The 17,062-nt window shown below is 38.3% G+C and overlaps 1 protein-coding gene across 2 annotated transcripts in view; it reads right to left on the bottom strand.

Annotated features, from left to right (window-relative positions):
• Nucleotides 1-1,893: 1,893 nt before the first annotated feature.
• The window catches only part of ST8SIA4 (ST8 alpha-N-acetyl-neuraminide alpha-2,8-sialyltransferase 4), a 51,392-nt gene continuing 36,223 nt past the window's right edge, over nucleotides 1,894-17,062 (bottom strand). For both annotated transcript variants that reach the window (XM_057408594.1, XM_057408595.1), the window contains exon 5: nucleotides 1,894-3,770. In XM_057408594.1, the coding sequence (XP_057264577.1) occupies nucleotides 3,491-3,770 (280 nt within the window). In that variant the 3' untranslated portion in view covers nucleotides 1,894-3,490. The remainder of the gene's footprint in view (nucleotides 3,771-17,062) is intronic.

The following is a 17,062-nucleotide window of genomic DNA, read 5'->3' on the forward strand; positions in this document are numbered from 1 at the left end:
TGCTTTTCGCTACACAAAGTAACAGTGCTCTTAAAAATAAATAATGTGCAATTTCAGGGTTATATCCTGAAATATGCTAATCTGGATCCCCATCTACATCCTGGACATGTCTTACCCAGGAAAGTCACTGTAAAGAGTGCTCAGCACTTTGCTAGATTAAACACAAAAAAAAGGTTACTGAACCCACACTTGTTTTTCTTCAAATTGTAGTCAATTAGAGAAAAAGTGATGATCTCAAGCACATGTTGTTTATATTATTTAAGAAAAAAATGGTAGAGTCTTTATTACACATTAGATTGTGTTAACCAGACAAGGTTTGAAAGGTTCAGTAGATCTTATGTCTGGAGAGCAGATCAGAGCTCTGGGAGACAGAACTGCCACAAAGCTGAAAACTTAACAATCAAATATAAGCATCTATTATTTTATGTAATATGAAAGACTCTCTCAGCAGAAACATTAACATGTACATTAATAAACAATTCACAATAAATTGATCAGAATTAAATGATGTTGTTCAATATAAAGCTGCCATAAGAACTGGAAAAATATACACTGCTGTCTTGATAGTAGCTCCCAGTTCCTATTTGTAAGATGAGTTTTGGAAATTCAGCTGGCAATTGATATGACTGATACGAGGATCAATTTGAGGAAGACTGAACTGATGGGCACTCCTCAGATGGGCACTCCTCACCAGGGCAGATATCATTACGACATTAAGGATCCTTCTTCTTTTTATCCTATCTAGCTTGGTATTACTTGTTGAGACTATTAGATGATAAAAGTGGTAATTGTAATAAATCCTGCTTATCTGATCTGTGCTGCAGGCAACATGGGAGGTGTGAACATATTTAAACAACAGAAACTATCCAAGGCAGCTATGAAGGTTTAAGATGTTGCCCACTGAAGAGCCACAAGGTGACATTTATTCCACTGCAAAGTACCTATACAGCAGCTAAGCCTTTGGTGCTATGCTCCAGGTCACCTTTAGGGAAAAAGAGTCACATGGTGGAAGTATTCTGGTTTTTCATTCATGACTTGGGGTGCCTCAACAGAAATACCCAAATTGCCCAGGGCAATACAAAGCCAGGAGGTATACAGGAAAGGGTGAAAAAGATCACCTGTCAGTTAATATTTCAGTCTACTTGAATTTGCTTCCCGTTGATGGCCTGACACTAGAGAGAAGAAAAGACATTCCCAGAAGAAAAGATAAAAGCTAAACAGATGCTCCTTTGAGCTACTGTGAGACTGGCATTTGTGAATTCTTTATCTCAATAGAAATTCTGTCGATGTATATGAAATAAGTTCTAAAAGATAACAGCAGCAAAACCCTAACAGAAAGAACAGGAACATTCTTACCTTTCATCAAGGAAATAACCTTGTCCTAAGCTCTTAAGTATACACAGTGTACAAATAACACACTCTGGCTTACCAAAATCCAACTAAACACATTCAAATCTGTATTGCTGTTCAGATTCTCATGATGCCTTGGTTTCAGTGGTGATCATGTTAGGGTCACAGCCTACATCTTAGCATATAGCCAAAGTAAACTGTCCTGGGTGAGAAAGATTGGTGAATTAGGAAAGATGCTACTGTGTTTTAGATACAGCAAAATAACTTTCTGTTTCCCAAAAACTTTTTGAAAAACTGTCTGCAAGGCAGTAATTTAGCTACTACATTTACATAATCAGAGAACTTTAGTCATGAATACGAAATACAGGTGAACTTGAGCGGAAAACTGGGTAATAAATGGCACTTTTAGCTAGTCAATGCTTGAGAGTGTTGTGCTACATATGAAATTGCTCAAGTTAGTTCAAAATTCAACAGGTATAGGGAAGATCATATTTGGAGATGAGGGCCTAAGAACATAAAAGAAACATAGAAGAAGAACATAGAGCTAAGAACATAAAAGAAAACATCCATACATTTTACCTGCATGTTTTCTCCTTAGCCTAGCCTGACATGAAAATAGTGGAATCATGGTGTTCTTCATTTGCCAGCTCCATTAGGACTAAAACATATCATATGCAGACAGGTTTTTTATGTTAGTATATGCTGCATTGACACTTTACCCTCTCTCACCTTCCTGTAATTTCTTATTCTCTTTTTTGAAATAAGAGAGTGGTTTCATGGATAAACAGGAATGATGCTCAGAAAAATCACTGTGAGATAATGCAGCTCTGTTATTTCAATTACACATCAGAACATCAAGTTGATACAAACAAGTAGTACCTTCAACACTGTTAGAAATCTAAGTTTTAAAAGAACAGTTTGATCTACATTTCTTTTATTTTCCATTTAATTGGCTAGGTCTCCTATATTTGTTTTCTTTAGACATGTTCTGATGTCACCTGAGTTCCTTTAGACTTTGTATTTTCCTTTAAAATCAGGAACAAAAATTGTGTATGTATATATGTATTTGAATGTATGAAATAATTTCTTTACTCCTGCAGATTTTTTTGAAAAATGAAATTCTATATGCAAAGCCAGAAAAGAAGCTTTGCTTTGAGATGCTTAATGAAAAAAATTAAACAACAAAAAGAATATGCTCCCTTCAGCAGCAAAGAAACATCATAATAAATCTACACTCTTTCTTCAAGGAAAAGAAATAATGTGCATAAAAGTAATCTTTGGTACCAAAAATAAGGGCACCTTCTCATATGTTTTCATATCTGAACACAACAGAAAAACTACTCTTTAAAAATGGATCAAAATGACCTCTGACTGGCTCCATGTAGTGGGCACTGACAGTGGTAGCCAGGAAAACAATTGGGATATTACAGGTTGTGTGACAGCAAGATGCATCACAATAACGATAAAATATTTGATTTTTGATTGACATTTCCCTCCACCCTCCCACCCTTATGATTTTTTTTCCTAAGACAATTCCATAAGATACATACTTACATTCTCAAAATCCTTTAAGGGCTCAAATACTTAAAAGCAACAAAACCCAACCAACAGCAGTAAGAAAAACAGCAACAAAAGCTGAGATTATAATACAAGATCATAAGCAGTCCCATGACTGAAGGCATTTACCGATTTGTTTGATCTTACGGACTTCACTCTACTCAACTCCATCATGATCTTTTTGCTAATGCCTCATTTAATTGCTTAAGAAATATTCCATTCACTGGGGATTTCTTCTGAGGGCTGCCTGACCACAGAAGCAAGTCAGCAGTAAACAGGTTGTATTTTGCTTCTTTAGTTCATGATCAACGTGTCACTGCAATCTGTAAACACTACTGAGCATACACTCAATCTTTGTTCTTAGTGAAAGTGGCACTTACTTGAACCCTTGCAGTCAAGATAGCTTAGTTATATAGCACTTTACAGGTATAATAGCTGGTTATGTACTTCTGGTAAAATTCCTTTTTCTGATGGCTTAGTGGGTATTGAAATGTATCTTCACTGGGATCTGATTGCCATTCCACAACATCTTTATGACAAGGTGTGCATACTGTACTTCTTGTTGTACTTTACATGAGCCTTATTACTGTATGCATTTCCCTGTCGTTAATTTAAGTGCTCCTCTGTTATGTAATACATACAACGTCTTAAACTCTAATGGCATCCTATGAGGACTGGCATTAGAAAAGTACCGGTACTTCAGATCATCATAATAATGGTACTTGACTGGTTTCCCATGTAAATCCTTTGGGAATGGCCAAAATCCATACAGGTGAATTTCATCACAAAATCTGGTGGCAAGCGTATACATGAGAAGACCAGTGCTGGGTCGTTTAATGTGGACCTTGTTTGTCAGCCAATAGCTGCAAAGAAAGAAAAAGTACATTAAGAAACTCTCATACAACTTCATGTGAATAAATCCTGTAAACTTATTTTACCTGTAATGCATTTATTTTACACTATAATAGAAGCAAAAGTTTCATTCTTCTCTCTAAACTGAAATTATAGATGACAACACCGGTTTGGCACACCTTCATTCCACCTAGAAGAAGAGAAGTGAAACTTGACACCAAGCTGAAGAAAACCTGGCCAACTAAGGTTCTTAATTCAAGCTTTAACCCTAACAAGAAATCACAATGCCTGCAAATGCCAGAAAACTGTAGCTAAAATCCTCAACCAGATCAGGGAACAGACTCTTGCTATAAATTTTGACCTCTTGCTATAAACTTTGACCTCTTGCAGCATCCAATTCACCTTATCAAGTCAGTCCTACATGGAATATCTGATTGTGATTACTTACAGGTTGCTTGCTAAATAGAAAGTAAACGGAAATAATACATGTAACACTTTAAGAATGTGATTTTCAGAAGTAAACAGAAGCGAAGCTTCAATTACTTTGTGATTAAGTACTCAAAGCTTCCTGGCTGCTAACAGCAGTCTCCAGAAAAGCAAAAGCTGATGCTAATAATTTTGAAAAGGTTTTGTTTTGTACTCAACAGTGCACAGATCTGATTGAAGCTATAGGACAGTTTTCCTAAGCAGGTAACAACATGTCTGGTTTGTCTCTTCAAAACATTGAATGGCATGAAATGGCAGTCAAATGGATCTGTGGGAAGTTACTTCCCTCACATTGTAACCTGTTATGCAGAAAATGTATGCACCCCAGATAAAATAAGTGTATCATGTTTCATGTCAGCCTGAAATTTCATGTCAGTCTGAAATGAAGGAAAGGCTAGTTCAGTGCTTAGCTATTTTAGGCAAGTTCATGTATTTAGTCTTTCCTTCATGACAAAAAGATATGCTCAGCCAACTCAAGCAGTTCTAACTATACCCTTCTGCACCTGCTCCTTTCATCTGATATTATCGCATTTTACCTCAGCTCCTTGTCCCAAATTGAAGCCATCTTTGCCTCCAAAAGCTTTCTATCTGCCTCAGACATATTATATAGTTTGTCATGGCACAAACCTTTGACCTCTTTCATTCAGTCCAATATGGTTCTCCTTTCTACGATCCTTTATTTCTACTGAGCAGGCACACTTCAAAGAGATCTCACATGATTTTAAAATTTAAACAGTAATCATCTACATGTTTCACAAAAGTGAAAATAGTCAAAGATATCTTTTAGTATTTGTTAAGACTGGAGATAAGTATTGTCAATAAATGGTTTGTAGCAGGAATATTTTAATACTTTCTGGTTCTTTAGGCTTAAAGAAAATGTTTTTTCCTTCCTTTTTAATGCTGTTATCTTACAAAAAGCTAGTTCTTACATGTAGTCCCACACCGTGAATAGAAGACTTGCATGTTTTAACATTCTTTATATAAAAATGTAATTTTTGGCAAAGTCTATTATCTCTACTAAGATAATAATAAAAACTAGGGTAAAGGAGAAAGACTTATGTGTTAAATAATTTGATTTCAAATTGAGACATAGGTATAAAAATTAAACATCTCAGTAATGACTTTTACAAGAACCATGGGGTTATTCAGGCTGGAAGGGACATTAGCAGATCTCTAGTCCAATCTCTTTCTCAAAGTAAGGTCCCTCAGCCACTGCTGACAGGGCCTGTGCTCCAGCTTAACCACCTCTGCAGCTCCCAGCAAAATTTACTGCAGCTGGCAATATCTTTCCTGTATTAAGGGGGCGTAAAGTAGGTCACAGCCTCTGGATGTGGTCTAACAAGTGCTGGGTAGAGGAGGCAATCACTTTCCTCACTTGACCAGCTACCCTCCTGTCAATACAGCCCCAGATGTTTTTGGCTCTTTGCTGCCAAAGAGCGCTGATGACTTGAGCTCTTGCTTCCTACCAGATCACAGAATCACAGAATGTCAGTGTTGGAAGGGACCTCTGGAGATCATACAGTACAACTCCCTGCCAGACCAGAGCCACCTGGAGTAGGTCACGCAGGAATGTGTCCATGTGGGTTTTGAATGTCTCCAGAGAGGGAGACTCCACAAGCCCCCCTGGGCAGCCTGTTCCAGTGCTCTGCCACCCTCAACGTAAAAGTTCCAACTCACGTGGAGGTGAAACTTATTATGTTTTAGTTTATGCCCATTTCTCCTTGTCTTGTGGTTGGGCACCACTGAAAAGAGTCTGGCATTATCCTCCTGGCACCTGCCTTTGAGGTATTGATATGCATTAAATACATCCCCTCTCAGTCATGGCCTCTCCTGCAATCTCTGCTCAGAGAGATGCTCCAGATACCAGATCATCCTTGTGGTCTCCACTGGACTCTCTTCAGTAGCTCCTTGTCTTTCTTGTACCAAGGACACAGTTCTCCAGATGTGGCCTCACCAGAGTCGAGCAGAGTGAGGATCACCTCCTTTGATCTGCTGGTCACGCTCCTCCCGAGGTACCCCAGGACATTCTTGTCCCTCCTGGCCACAAGGGCAGACTGCCAGCTCAAGGTCAACTTGTCATCCACCAATACTCCAAGGTCCTTCTCAGCTGAACAACTCTTTAGTAGATCAGCCCCAACCTGCACTGACACTTGGGGTTCTTCCTCCCCAGGTGCAGTACCTTATAGTGGCCCTCACTGAACGCCATTAGGTTTCTCTTTGCCCAATTCTCCAGCCTATCAAGGTCCCGCTGATGTCCAGGTTCCTTCCAACAGAGCTCATCCTTGCCACTCAGTCAGCCCCTAGCCTGTGCTGCTGCTAGTGTTAACTCATTCCCAGGCGCAGACCTCTGTATTTGTTCTTACTGGATTTCCTAAGGCTCCCATTAGGCTATGCATCCAGCCCAATTGTTCAGCTAGACTTTGACCCACTTAGTAATCCAGTCATTCACAGTACAGCATCATAACCTGGATAGAAGAATACTGGGGGAGACAGTGCCAAAAACCTTGCTTCCAGTCAGGTATATGACATGAAGCGTTCTCCCCTTGTACACAATGTACAGGATGTTTACAAAATGTTCTGTTATTTTACGATTTTAAAAGGGACTTACCTTTGCCAGATAAATCACATTCTGTTCTTATTCACACTGACAACAAACAATAAATTCTAATTCCTAGTGTTAGAAACAAAAATATTTTAACATTTTCTTGTGGAAGATTGTTTTCCTACAACTTAAAGCAAGCTAAAACCCATGACTTTGTGGTAAAATATTATTTTCTTACTACCTGGGAGAAAAACTGGTTTGAAACCTATAATCAATCACTGAGGGTAAGAATGAAAATTCAAAGTAAACCTGACAGATTTGAGAAAAAAGAAATCCACAACAATTTAACAAACAGGAAATTTAAGTTATACAGAGAATTGCCTGCAAATGCTGGCAAAATATCTTAAAGTGGTACTTCTTCAGACATGGTTGTGGAGGTTAGAACTGGTCTTAAAACTGCATAAGAGTTAACAGGGCAAACCACAGATACTTATATTTTAACGTGTTCGACGTATTTGCATGCCAATTTTTGCCATCCCAGAAGCAATAAGAAGGCTTTCTACTCCAAGTAAAGAAGCAGAAAATGGAAAACTTCTATGAGGAACCTCCAGTCACACATGCGCTGTACCTCCACTGGAATCAATGGGATTACACTGGAAAGTAAAAATTTAAGAGTTTGTTTCTGTTGAGGTCAACAAACTCTCATTCGAGCTCTGGAATTCTAAATATACATTTGAGAATATTTCTTTTCTTTGTAACATTTTACTTTCTTTCAGTCCTCACAAACATTCATCTTTTCTTAACCCCAGCTGACCTGAAACTTCTTAACTCAACCTTGCATGAAGGAAATTTGAAATAAAGTGAAATAAATAAAAACCATGGTGTGAACAGAATGTGATATAAAACATTCCTTCTTTGTTCAGAAGTAACCTTCCGGCAAAATGATTGCCCTCAGTTACTGGCTACAACACTTCAATAATTGTAACTAATTTTTGCCATTGGGCTCAGTTACAATGCAGTACAAGTTACAAATTACTGTACATTGGTGTTAAGCCTTGTAAGTGAGCAGTAAATTGATATGATTTGTAATGGTCTGGAAAAATGAAAGGAACCATGAAAGAAAGGAATATGAGAGGAAAAAATCTTCCAACACCTGAAAACTGAAGTAATTAAAATGTAAAAGTCTGCCCTGAGATAAATCGATTTTTTACACCCTTAATCACTGTTAAAAGATTGCTTTGACACTGACATTTGTCTTCAGTGTTTACAGAACCTCAATATTTTGGCCTTTAAAAATATTGAATCTCTTTCTGCCAAATCAAAATATCTCCTACGGTTTAACCCACAGACAAAACCACCACACTTTCACCCACACCTAGCAAGATATTTTTACATTTATAAGAATGAAATGTACTACTATCAACATGTTTGCAGAAGAACTGTTAATTGCATAGCATGTTGCTGGCAGATAATGACTTCTTGCAGCTACTGACAAAAATTAAATTCAAATAAACACATAAAAAACATAGACATCTGTTTTAAAGATAATGTTAAAATGATCTTCTGACAGGACTCTATTACAATGACTAATACATGCAACACCTCGTGCTGATTGTCATTACATTAAATGGATACTGGGGAATTCTAACGACAACTCTTACTACTGTGGAATAGATGGCTTCTGACTATTTTAAAACATGAGACATGCTTTCCAAGGTCACTTGGAGTATTGTGTACGGTACTGGTGTCCTCAACATAAAAAGGACATGGAACTGTTGGAACAAGTCCAGAGGAGGGCCACGAGGACGATCAGGGGACTGGAGCACCTCCTGTATGAAGACAGGCTGAGAAAGTTGGGGCTGTGGAGACCTCATAGCAGCCTTCCAGTATCTGAAGGGGGCCTATAAGGATGCTGGGGAGGGACTCTTCATTATGGACTGTAGTGACAGGACAAGGGGTAACAGTTTAAAACTTAAACAGGGGAAGTTCAGGTTAGATATAAGGAAGAAGTTCTTTATTGTGAGGGTGGTGAGGCACTGGAATGGGTTGCCCAAGGAAGTTGTGAATGCTCCATCCCTGGTGGTGTTCAAGGCCAGGTTGGACAGAGCCTTGGGTGACATGATTTAGTGTGAGGTGTCCCTGCCCACAGCAGGGGGGTGGGAACTAGATGATCTTAAGGTTCTTTCCAATCCTAATTATTCTATGATTCTATTCAGAATTATATGTGTCATGTGAGACAAGGAAAACTTGATATGATCAGCTACATTCAAACGTCAGACAAGCCAGCATATTTAACCTCTTTATTTGCCATACCTACAAATTTGACAGGATTTCTAGGTATAAATGAACTAAGAATTTGGTTGTGACATATTTCAAAAGATTTTAAACTCCTTTCTCTGGACAAGACTGAAACTGAGGAAACATACATGTTATAACCTGAATAGCTCTGAAGGTTATATATACCAAGCTCTGTTCATTGAGGGGCATGCTGATCTCCAAGCAAACTCAATCATACACACTTGCCTGTCACTGAAATTCTGTTCCTTTCAGAGCCGTTACATGGAGGGAATATTTCATGAAGAGTCTTCTGAGAAATCTTACATGATATTTAAAAGGTTAAAATGCTAGTATAAATAAGAAGGTAGAAGCAAAACACTGTGAGAAAAAAGACAAAACATTTCAGTGTTACTCGACTGTCTCTGTCAGTGGAAGAAGCCAGATGATGTATGTTGTCTTGAAAAAAATACTTCCTCAAAAAATATTGTAAAACAGGACAACAAAGAGAAAAGTGACATAGGTTGTCACAACAATAAAATAACTTCTTTGTTGGAGGAGATAAACATAACTTCTTTGTTGTATGAGAGGAGATAAAACTGAGTAGCTTGACACAGAGACAACTAAGAAGGGACGTGGCAAAGAGCTCCAAAATCATCTAGTGTGTAAAGGTGGCAAACAGGGATCCAATTACTACTTTAACAAGCACTGCAACATAAAAACTATGGACCTGGTGGAGGCATTCAATAATAGGTCTGAAATAAACAGATGGAAGTTCTTTTTTATACAATATGCCATTGAACAGTGGCATTCACTGCAACAGAGTATTTTGGATGACCAAAATGGCCAACTGACTAAAAAGACACATATTGTTACAATTCACAAACACAGTGGTGCAGATGAAGCTCCTTCTCAAGGAGAAGCTGCTTCATCTTCAAGCTGCTGACCATGAAAGCACTCATCACAGAGTAAACACTTGACATTTCCTCTCTTTCTAATAAGCCTCTGTGCTGGCACCTGGCACTGCTAAGACCACAGGCTATAGGCAGATCCACTCAAACTGACATTTTTATGTTCTTGGACCAGCATCTGCTTTCTCTAGAAGGTGTTAGCTCAAAGAACTTCCTTACGCTGAGAAAGAATAAAGACTTTGCTTGTCTTTTCATGTCTTCAGTGGGATTAATCACATAAATCATACAAAGAGTCCTTCAACTCCCTATGAATTTATGTGAACGTATGAATAAAAACGCATAATTTTCCTTTTCTGACTGAGATATGCCTTGGACAGGAAGCTGAACAAGGACTCTAGATTGTGAAAGAATTAAGAGTTAACAGTAACACTGGGAGTGCGACACCCAGCACAGAAACACTGCTCAATGTTTGCATGCACAGTAGCTTTCCATGTACAATATTTTGAAATAGCATACACAAGAGCCATTTCATTAAAAGGAATAATGTACATTATCAGGAGCGGAAATACTCCCCAAACTTGTAATCTGCTTAATTCACTACTTTAACATTCACTCCTTTAACTTAACTTTTTAAATTCTACTTTAATTCACTATTTTAACTTAATTCACTAATGTTAAATAAAGCAGATTTCAAGGACAACCTGAGTGAAAGAGTGGTCTGCCTGGCAATCTTCCTTAGAAAAAGAAAGAAAATACCAAGATATCAATAGTGAACACAGTCATGTTACATACCTTGCATTGCCACAGATAAATAAGAGCATGGCCAGTAGACTGCCATTCAGTGTCACCACCACTGCAGAGAATTTTAACACAGTCTATACCAGCTATGGAAAAATAAGAACATATTAAAGCTCACTTTTACCTGTCTTAAAATAAAACAGTTAGCTTCCCTGGTGTAGGAAACTATTCTGCTTTGCATCACTGCTCTAGCATGATCTGCACCTAGAGATGCTTTAATCAGCTTCTGGATAATCACCTCAATAGGAAAAGGATCTGCTAAGGATAAAGAAGTTTCAAAATACAGCATAACACTGCCCTTCTTTTGCCAGTGATTTAAGAAACACTCGCTAAAATGAACACCAGTTAAGCCCATGAAATCCTTCCTCATACTTAAAAAGATTTTGGTGTAACAACTGCAATCTTCTGCAGACATAAGCCACATGCACTATATAATATTTGAAAGGATGGGGCAGTAAGGCCTATATATGAAAGAGAAAACCTTGAGGACTAATTAACAGGATACGGGAACATGCCTCAACTTCTGCAATATCTCCAGGCGAATGGAATACTTTTATTTGAACCCATATTAGCTCTTTCAGTTTTCATCTTAAAAACAAATAAATAAGCTAATAAATAAGTATTATTGACTTAGATTTATAAGGAAATCATAGGATGAATAAACCTCTTTAACCATTTGATAAAAGCATTCATGCAAAGGAAAAGAGCCATATTTCAAACCTTGACAAACAAATGACAATATTTTTGCATGTTAACCCACCATTAGTTTCAAAATATAAAATGCCCATGCTTCAGAGTCCTTGATTCTTCCTTCATAAACAAGGACTTTCAAAATTCCCCCCTTTTTTGGTTTTCAAGTAGAAGCATTCCAGCAGGACGGGCAGATGACATCTCCTTCCCCAGAAAAGCTCCCAGTACGAGATAGAGCATGACTGCAGAAAACATGGGCCTCAACCTGGTCAGATGGTGGAAGAGGCAAGTTTGAGCCTTAGGAAGTGCTGTATACCCAAGCTGCAGTAGAAAAGAAGAATGAGAGCCATTGTGTCCCATCTGCTTGAGTAACTTCTGGAAGAAAACAGCACCATATCTCCGTGAAAGCCGAGTTTTAAGAGGCACAAAACCACTTCTGAGCACATCTACAAGACCAAGCTCTTCTTACAGGGCTGTGAGAAGATCAAGCTATTCACACCTCTGCAAAGTTTAGCAATGAGGTACCTGGCACCCTGCTCACTGCTGTCATGACCAAGGCACTCCAGAACATGAACAAAAGTTAAACCATATGACCAAAATTTTAAATTTATAAACCACCAAGCTGTTTCCGTAAACACTTATGCCAGTATGCAAAACTGCTTTCACATAGTAAATCTCAGCTGATTCTAGATCACCACTTGTGAAACTCTGGTAAATGCTGGAGAACTGGGTTGGATCACTAGAGAAGCTTGCAGAATGGAAGTTTTTATAACACAACACTATTATTAACAGACTGGGCTTGATCTACTCCACACTGATTACTGGTTGAAGGATCATCATGACCACATTTCCTCTATTCACTTCACAATAACCATCTTCTCATAGCTTACTGGGTAAGCTGGAATGCATAGACATACTCTAATGTTGACATATTATTTTTAAGACCAACTTAGAAAGTTCTGGTGTGCATTTGGTCCATTCAAAATTTCCTTAATTGCTTCCAGAAGGCAAAGTCACTTTCATGGTTGAGTTTTGGTATAAGCTTTTTTTCCTGCTTATCACTGGTCTTTCAGATCATTTATTCAGTCTCATCTATGACTAGCCACACAATATTTTTTCAGCTGTAAGGAAAGATGAATCTTCTCTTTATTTTCATGCTTTTCTCACCATGCAGATCACATTCATGACAACTTTTAAAATAAGTTTGCTGAGCAAACCTTTTGCTGACATCTGTGGGACACCTTTGTCTTCGCATTCTTACACAGAAACACCTGAACGGGCCTTTTCACAGCTTCTTTTCACTTCCTCCTTTCTCCAAGTGTTCAAGCTTCTGGGACATAACTTCGATCACTTCTCTTTTCACAGTGACTTTTAAGCCACAGAAATGATTCACCTGTATCCACTATACAAGGCTGCACTCGTTACTTCTGCAACATGCTGTGATCTCTGTCCAGCGGTCAGTATTCCCTACTGCTCCAAAATAGCGGAGTTTGCCCAGACTGTTGTTTTCCTCCAGCTCTCAAAACATGCTGGAAAACACTCATCTGCTGCTTGGGTAGTTAGAGCTATTCTTTGTGATACATCACATTACAGAAGAGAAAGTAGAGGCTACTTACTTAGGTAGCTCCTGAAAATTGCAAAGAATACACATAAAAATATTTTTCAAAGTAATTTCAGCTCTTCAGAAAACATTTATGCCATAAAGAGCACTGAATCTTTTGACAGTAAAAGTGGTTAGTCTTCTATTGCACAGCAATGCAGACACTTAGCCTTGCTTCAGAATCATGGAAGTCATCAGCTGACACTCATTCTAGCACTGCTGAAAAGCGTTGCTCCCTCATGAACATAACCATTTTTAAGAGCAAAAAATACTTTCATTATAGAAGAAGCTAGTTGTAAATAATTTATTTAGAGATCACAGATGCACTGGATGTGCACATAGGTGCATAGCAAAGTTGCAGCAAAACAGACCTAGAGTACATTTTACAGACTACGAAAACTAATAGATTTCTGGAGAGAAGGTTTTCATTTCTGGCAAATCAGCTCTTTCCTGAGGTTTCCTGAAAGGAGATACATCTCTCAGAGTGGTGTTCCATATCTACCTTATTTCTGTGACATACTTAAACAATACATAATCTTGCAATACAGATAAGGGGGCAAAATACAAAATTCAATGAATTGCAGACCGTTTGGGTTGGGAAGGACATTTAAAGATCACCTAGTCTTATCCCACCTGCTATGGGCAGGGACACCTTCCACTAGACCAGGTTGCTCAAATACCTATCAAACCTGGCCTTGAACACTTCCAAGGATGGGGAATGCAGAACTTCCCTGGGCAACCTGTGCCAGTGCCTCACCACACTCATCATAAAGCATTGCTCTGTTCAATTTAAACCTATCTTCTTTCAGTTCAAAACCACAGTCCCTTGGTACTTTCACTAGGGACCCTGGAAAAAATTCTCTCTCTGCCTTTCTTATAAGTCCCTTTCAAATACTGAAATGAACAATAAGGTCTCCTTGCAGCCCTCTCTAGGCAGCCCTCTCCTGCTACTCTCTAGGCTGAATAATTATACTTCTCTCTGACCTTCTTCATAGGAGAGGTGTTCCAGTCTTCTGACCATTTTTGTGTCACTCCTCTGGACTCATTCCAGCAAGTCTATGTCCTTCTTGTACTGGGGGCCCCAGAGCTGGATGCACTACTCCAGGTAGGGTCTCATAAGAGTGGAGTAGAGGGGCAGAATTACCTCCCTCGACCTGCTAGCTACATTTGTTTTTATGCATAAGTCTGCCTTTCTGGGCTGCAAGTGTGTATTGCCAGCTCATGTACAAAGATATGAAGATATGTTAATGTTTCTTTGGGTTTTATTCACATAATCAAACACGAATCTTTCCTCATATCACCTTTTCATTAATGCCATGCCTTCCTGTTACACAAGTATCTCCCCATTTCCTACAACACAATTGGTAAGAAATACCTGGTTGGAACCTCATAAACTATGTTTGTGTATAATCTAGAAGACAGTTCAGCTCTATCCTTTCTGTGCTATTCAGGTTTTGTGTGAAAGTCCAAGCTTTCACTATCTGGCCACCTTTTATGACGAAGCAGGAAGGCACAAAGTACCAAGCAAAGCTTTTCTGAGCAAGACATTTTGTTGACTGGAAGGATGCTTCTACCATATAGTCTTACAGACCTACCCAATAGATAGTGATAACATCAACAGTCCTCTGGCACTCATGACTGAAGAGAGCAATATATTCAGAAAATTTGAGAATGCTAATGCTCATGATCATTGATTCATATGTGAATATGCTAAGCACAGTGAGGGAAAGGCACTGAGCTGCTTTGCTTATGGAGTTGTGCTGATGTGCTTCAATCTAAAGCATATCTCTGCTTTTCCAGATGAACACACTTCTTCAGACCAGTGACTTATAAGTACTGAGCTGGGCAGTTTTCCTTCATGATTAGACATACATTAGGGAATATGTAAACATCTCTAAACTCATTGTAATGGGTTAAGCAAATCAGACTTCTATACAAACCTTTAGATACTGAAGACTAGACCACCATTATGTCTTCAGTCCCAAATCAACAGTTCAACACACACAAATAATACTTACAAAAGTTAAGCATACTGACAACTGCTGGATTTCCATTCCGGAAAGCCCACAGGGACCAATCCTAACAAAACAGTTATAAAAATAAGCAATAGAAAGCAACTGCACTTTATGTAAATGGGGCTAGAAATTTAAGTATGTTTTAGAGAGAGTCAATTGTTTTTTTTTCCTCTCATATATATTCAAAATACTGCTTATTTCCTTCTCTAAAAAGATTATTTGCATTAGTTGGAATTAAACAGAAGTTATTAAGCAAAGAGATGAATGGCAGGAGCGTAAAAATCACATTTAGATTGGAGATGGCACAAGAATATTTTATTGGGTTTAGAGAAGGAACTACCTTTGCCTTCACAACTCATTTTCTATTCAGTAAAATACGACCACCTACCAAACTTTTCACACACAGAAACATATATATATATATATATATATATATATATATATATGTAAAGGTGGGGGCAAATAAGGCAAAACAGAAATTAGAAGTACAGCAAAGTGACAGACAAAAGAAAGCACGTAGTGTATAGAAAAAAAAACAAAAACCAACAAAAAAAAACAACCAGGATTTGGCATTCATAGAAAACCAGTATTTTACTTCACTAAGATTTTCAAGTTATTAGGATGCTTATAGCCTAAGCTTGTGTTTTGACTTACATCATGTTCAGTCTGGGTTTGAAAAAGAACTTCTTCCTCCGCTGAAGGAAAAGCTTTGCCTCAAATGGTAACCACTGTTGGAAAATCCTTCCTCTCCACTCATCCTCTCTGGCTCTCTCCCCGTTCAGAGGAGGCACAAAAGGCAGCACCACTGCTCCCTGCTGCTGGCACACTTCATGGACCTAGGTGTTAATCCAGACCAACTATGATGGTGGGCTAGCTTCCTAGGAGAATGTTTGGTCTGGCATCAGCAGGGTTGATACCAGAGGTCAGCCTCAAGCTAAAGGGCAGAGACACAAGCCCCTATACGATGTCTTGTATTGCTGGAGGTGAAACTGAGAAATGGAACGCAAGAGTGTGTCTGATTCCACGTGGCCCACAGGGGCAATTTTAACAGAAATTGAGCAGTGTGATAAATAAGCAGGTTACTTTCTACCAGTCCTATTCCTTTCCTGAAAGAGCCTTTATTTATATGTCTCAGAGTAGCTACTGAATTCTCAAAAAAGCTATTGAAGCAGTTTCTTTGTAGGAAAACTCGATAATGATTTGGGTCAGCACAGTTTCCATTGCCAAGAAATTAATTTGACCCATGTCCTGCACAGTAATGATGAATCCTCTAATAAATGCAAACCAATAATTTTACTATTACATAACTATTAAATATCTGTTACACGATGGCAATTACACAGATTATATTTCAGATATGAGAGAAATTAAGTAATTTTAGATTTCAGTTTCAACTGATGTAATACATACCCATGTCAGTGAAATAACATATAATACAACACAACCACATGTTCATGTTAATCTTGAACTTACATGATTCGTCAGACTCTGCCCTGGGGTTCTGACCTCTTCTGGGGATTGCTGAGGGCATGACAAAATGTTCATTAAAAATTACCACATGCAAAGCTATCTCCCATGTCAAACATGGGCAAATGGAGTGGAAAAAGAATTTGGTTTGGAACAAGAGAGGGACTGATTGCATAAGCCTCTTCAAGCACATCAGTGAATGCCTCTTTGCGACAGCCACGTCAAATTAAGACAGGCAAAAATCTTTCGTTTAAACAAAGACAACAATTCAGCTGAAGGGAAAAAGTAAGGAGAAAAGAACAATTTAGTCTTACTGACAAGTTACAATAAAAGCTATGTGCAGCAGATTGACTGGATGACATTGCTAAGTGCTCTGAAATACACAGGTAACTTTGGTTCAGATTTATAAAAAAAAAAAAGCATGTTTCAAAAACTTTCAGAACTCTTGAAGTTTTATGAAAGCATTCCTACAGCTTACAACCGATCAGCATTTTTCCTATAGCAACTGCAGCAGAATGTT

Source organism: Pezoporus wallicus, unplaced genomic scaffold, assembly GCF_028554395.1.
Source record: "Pezoporus wallicus isolate ANWC-B61680 ecotype Strahan unplaced genomic scaffold, APGP_CSIRO_Pwel_v1 contig_7832, whole genome shotgun sequence".
Lineage (NCBI taxonomy): Eukaryota > Metazoa > Chordata > Aves > Psittaciformes > Psittacidae > Pezoporus > Pezoporus wallicus.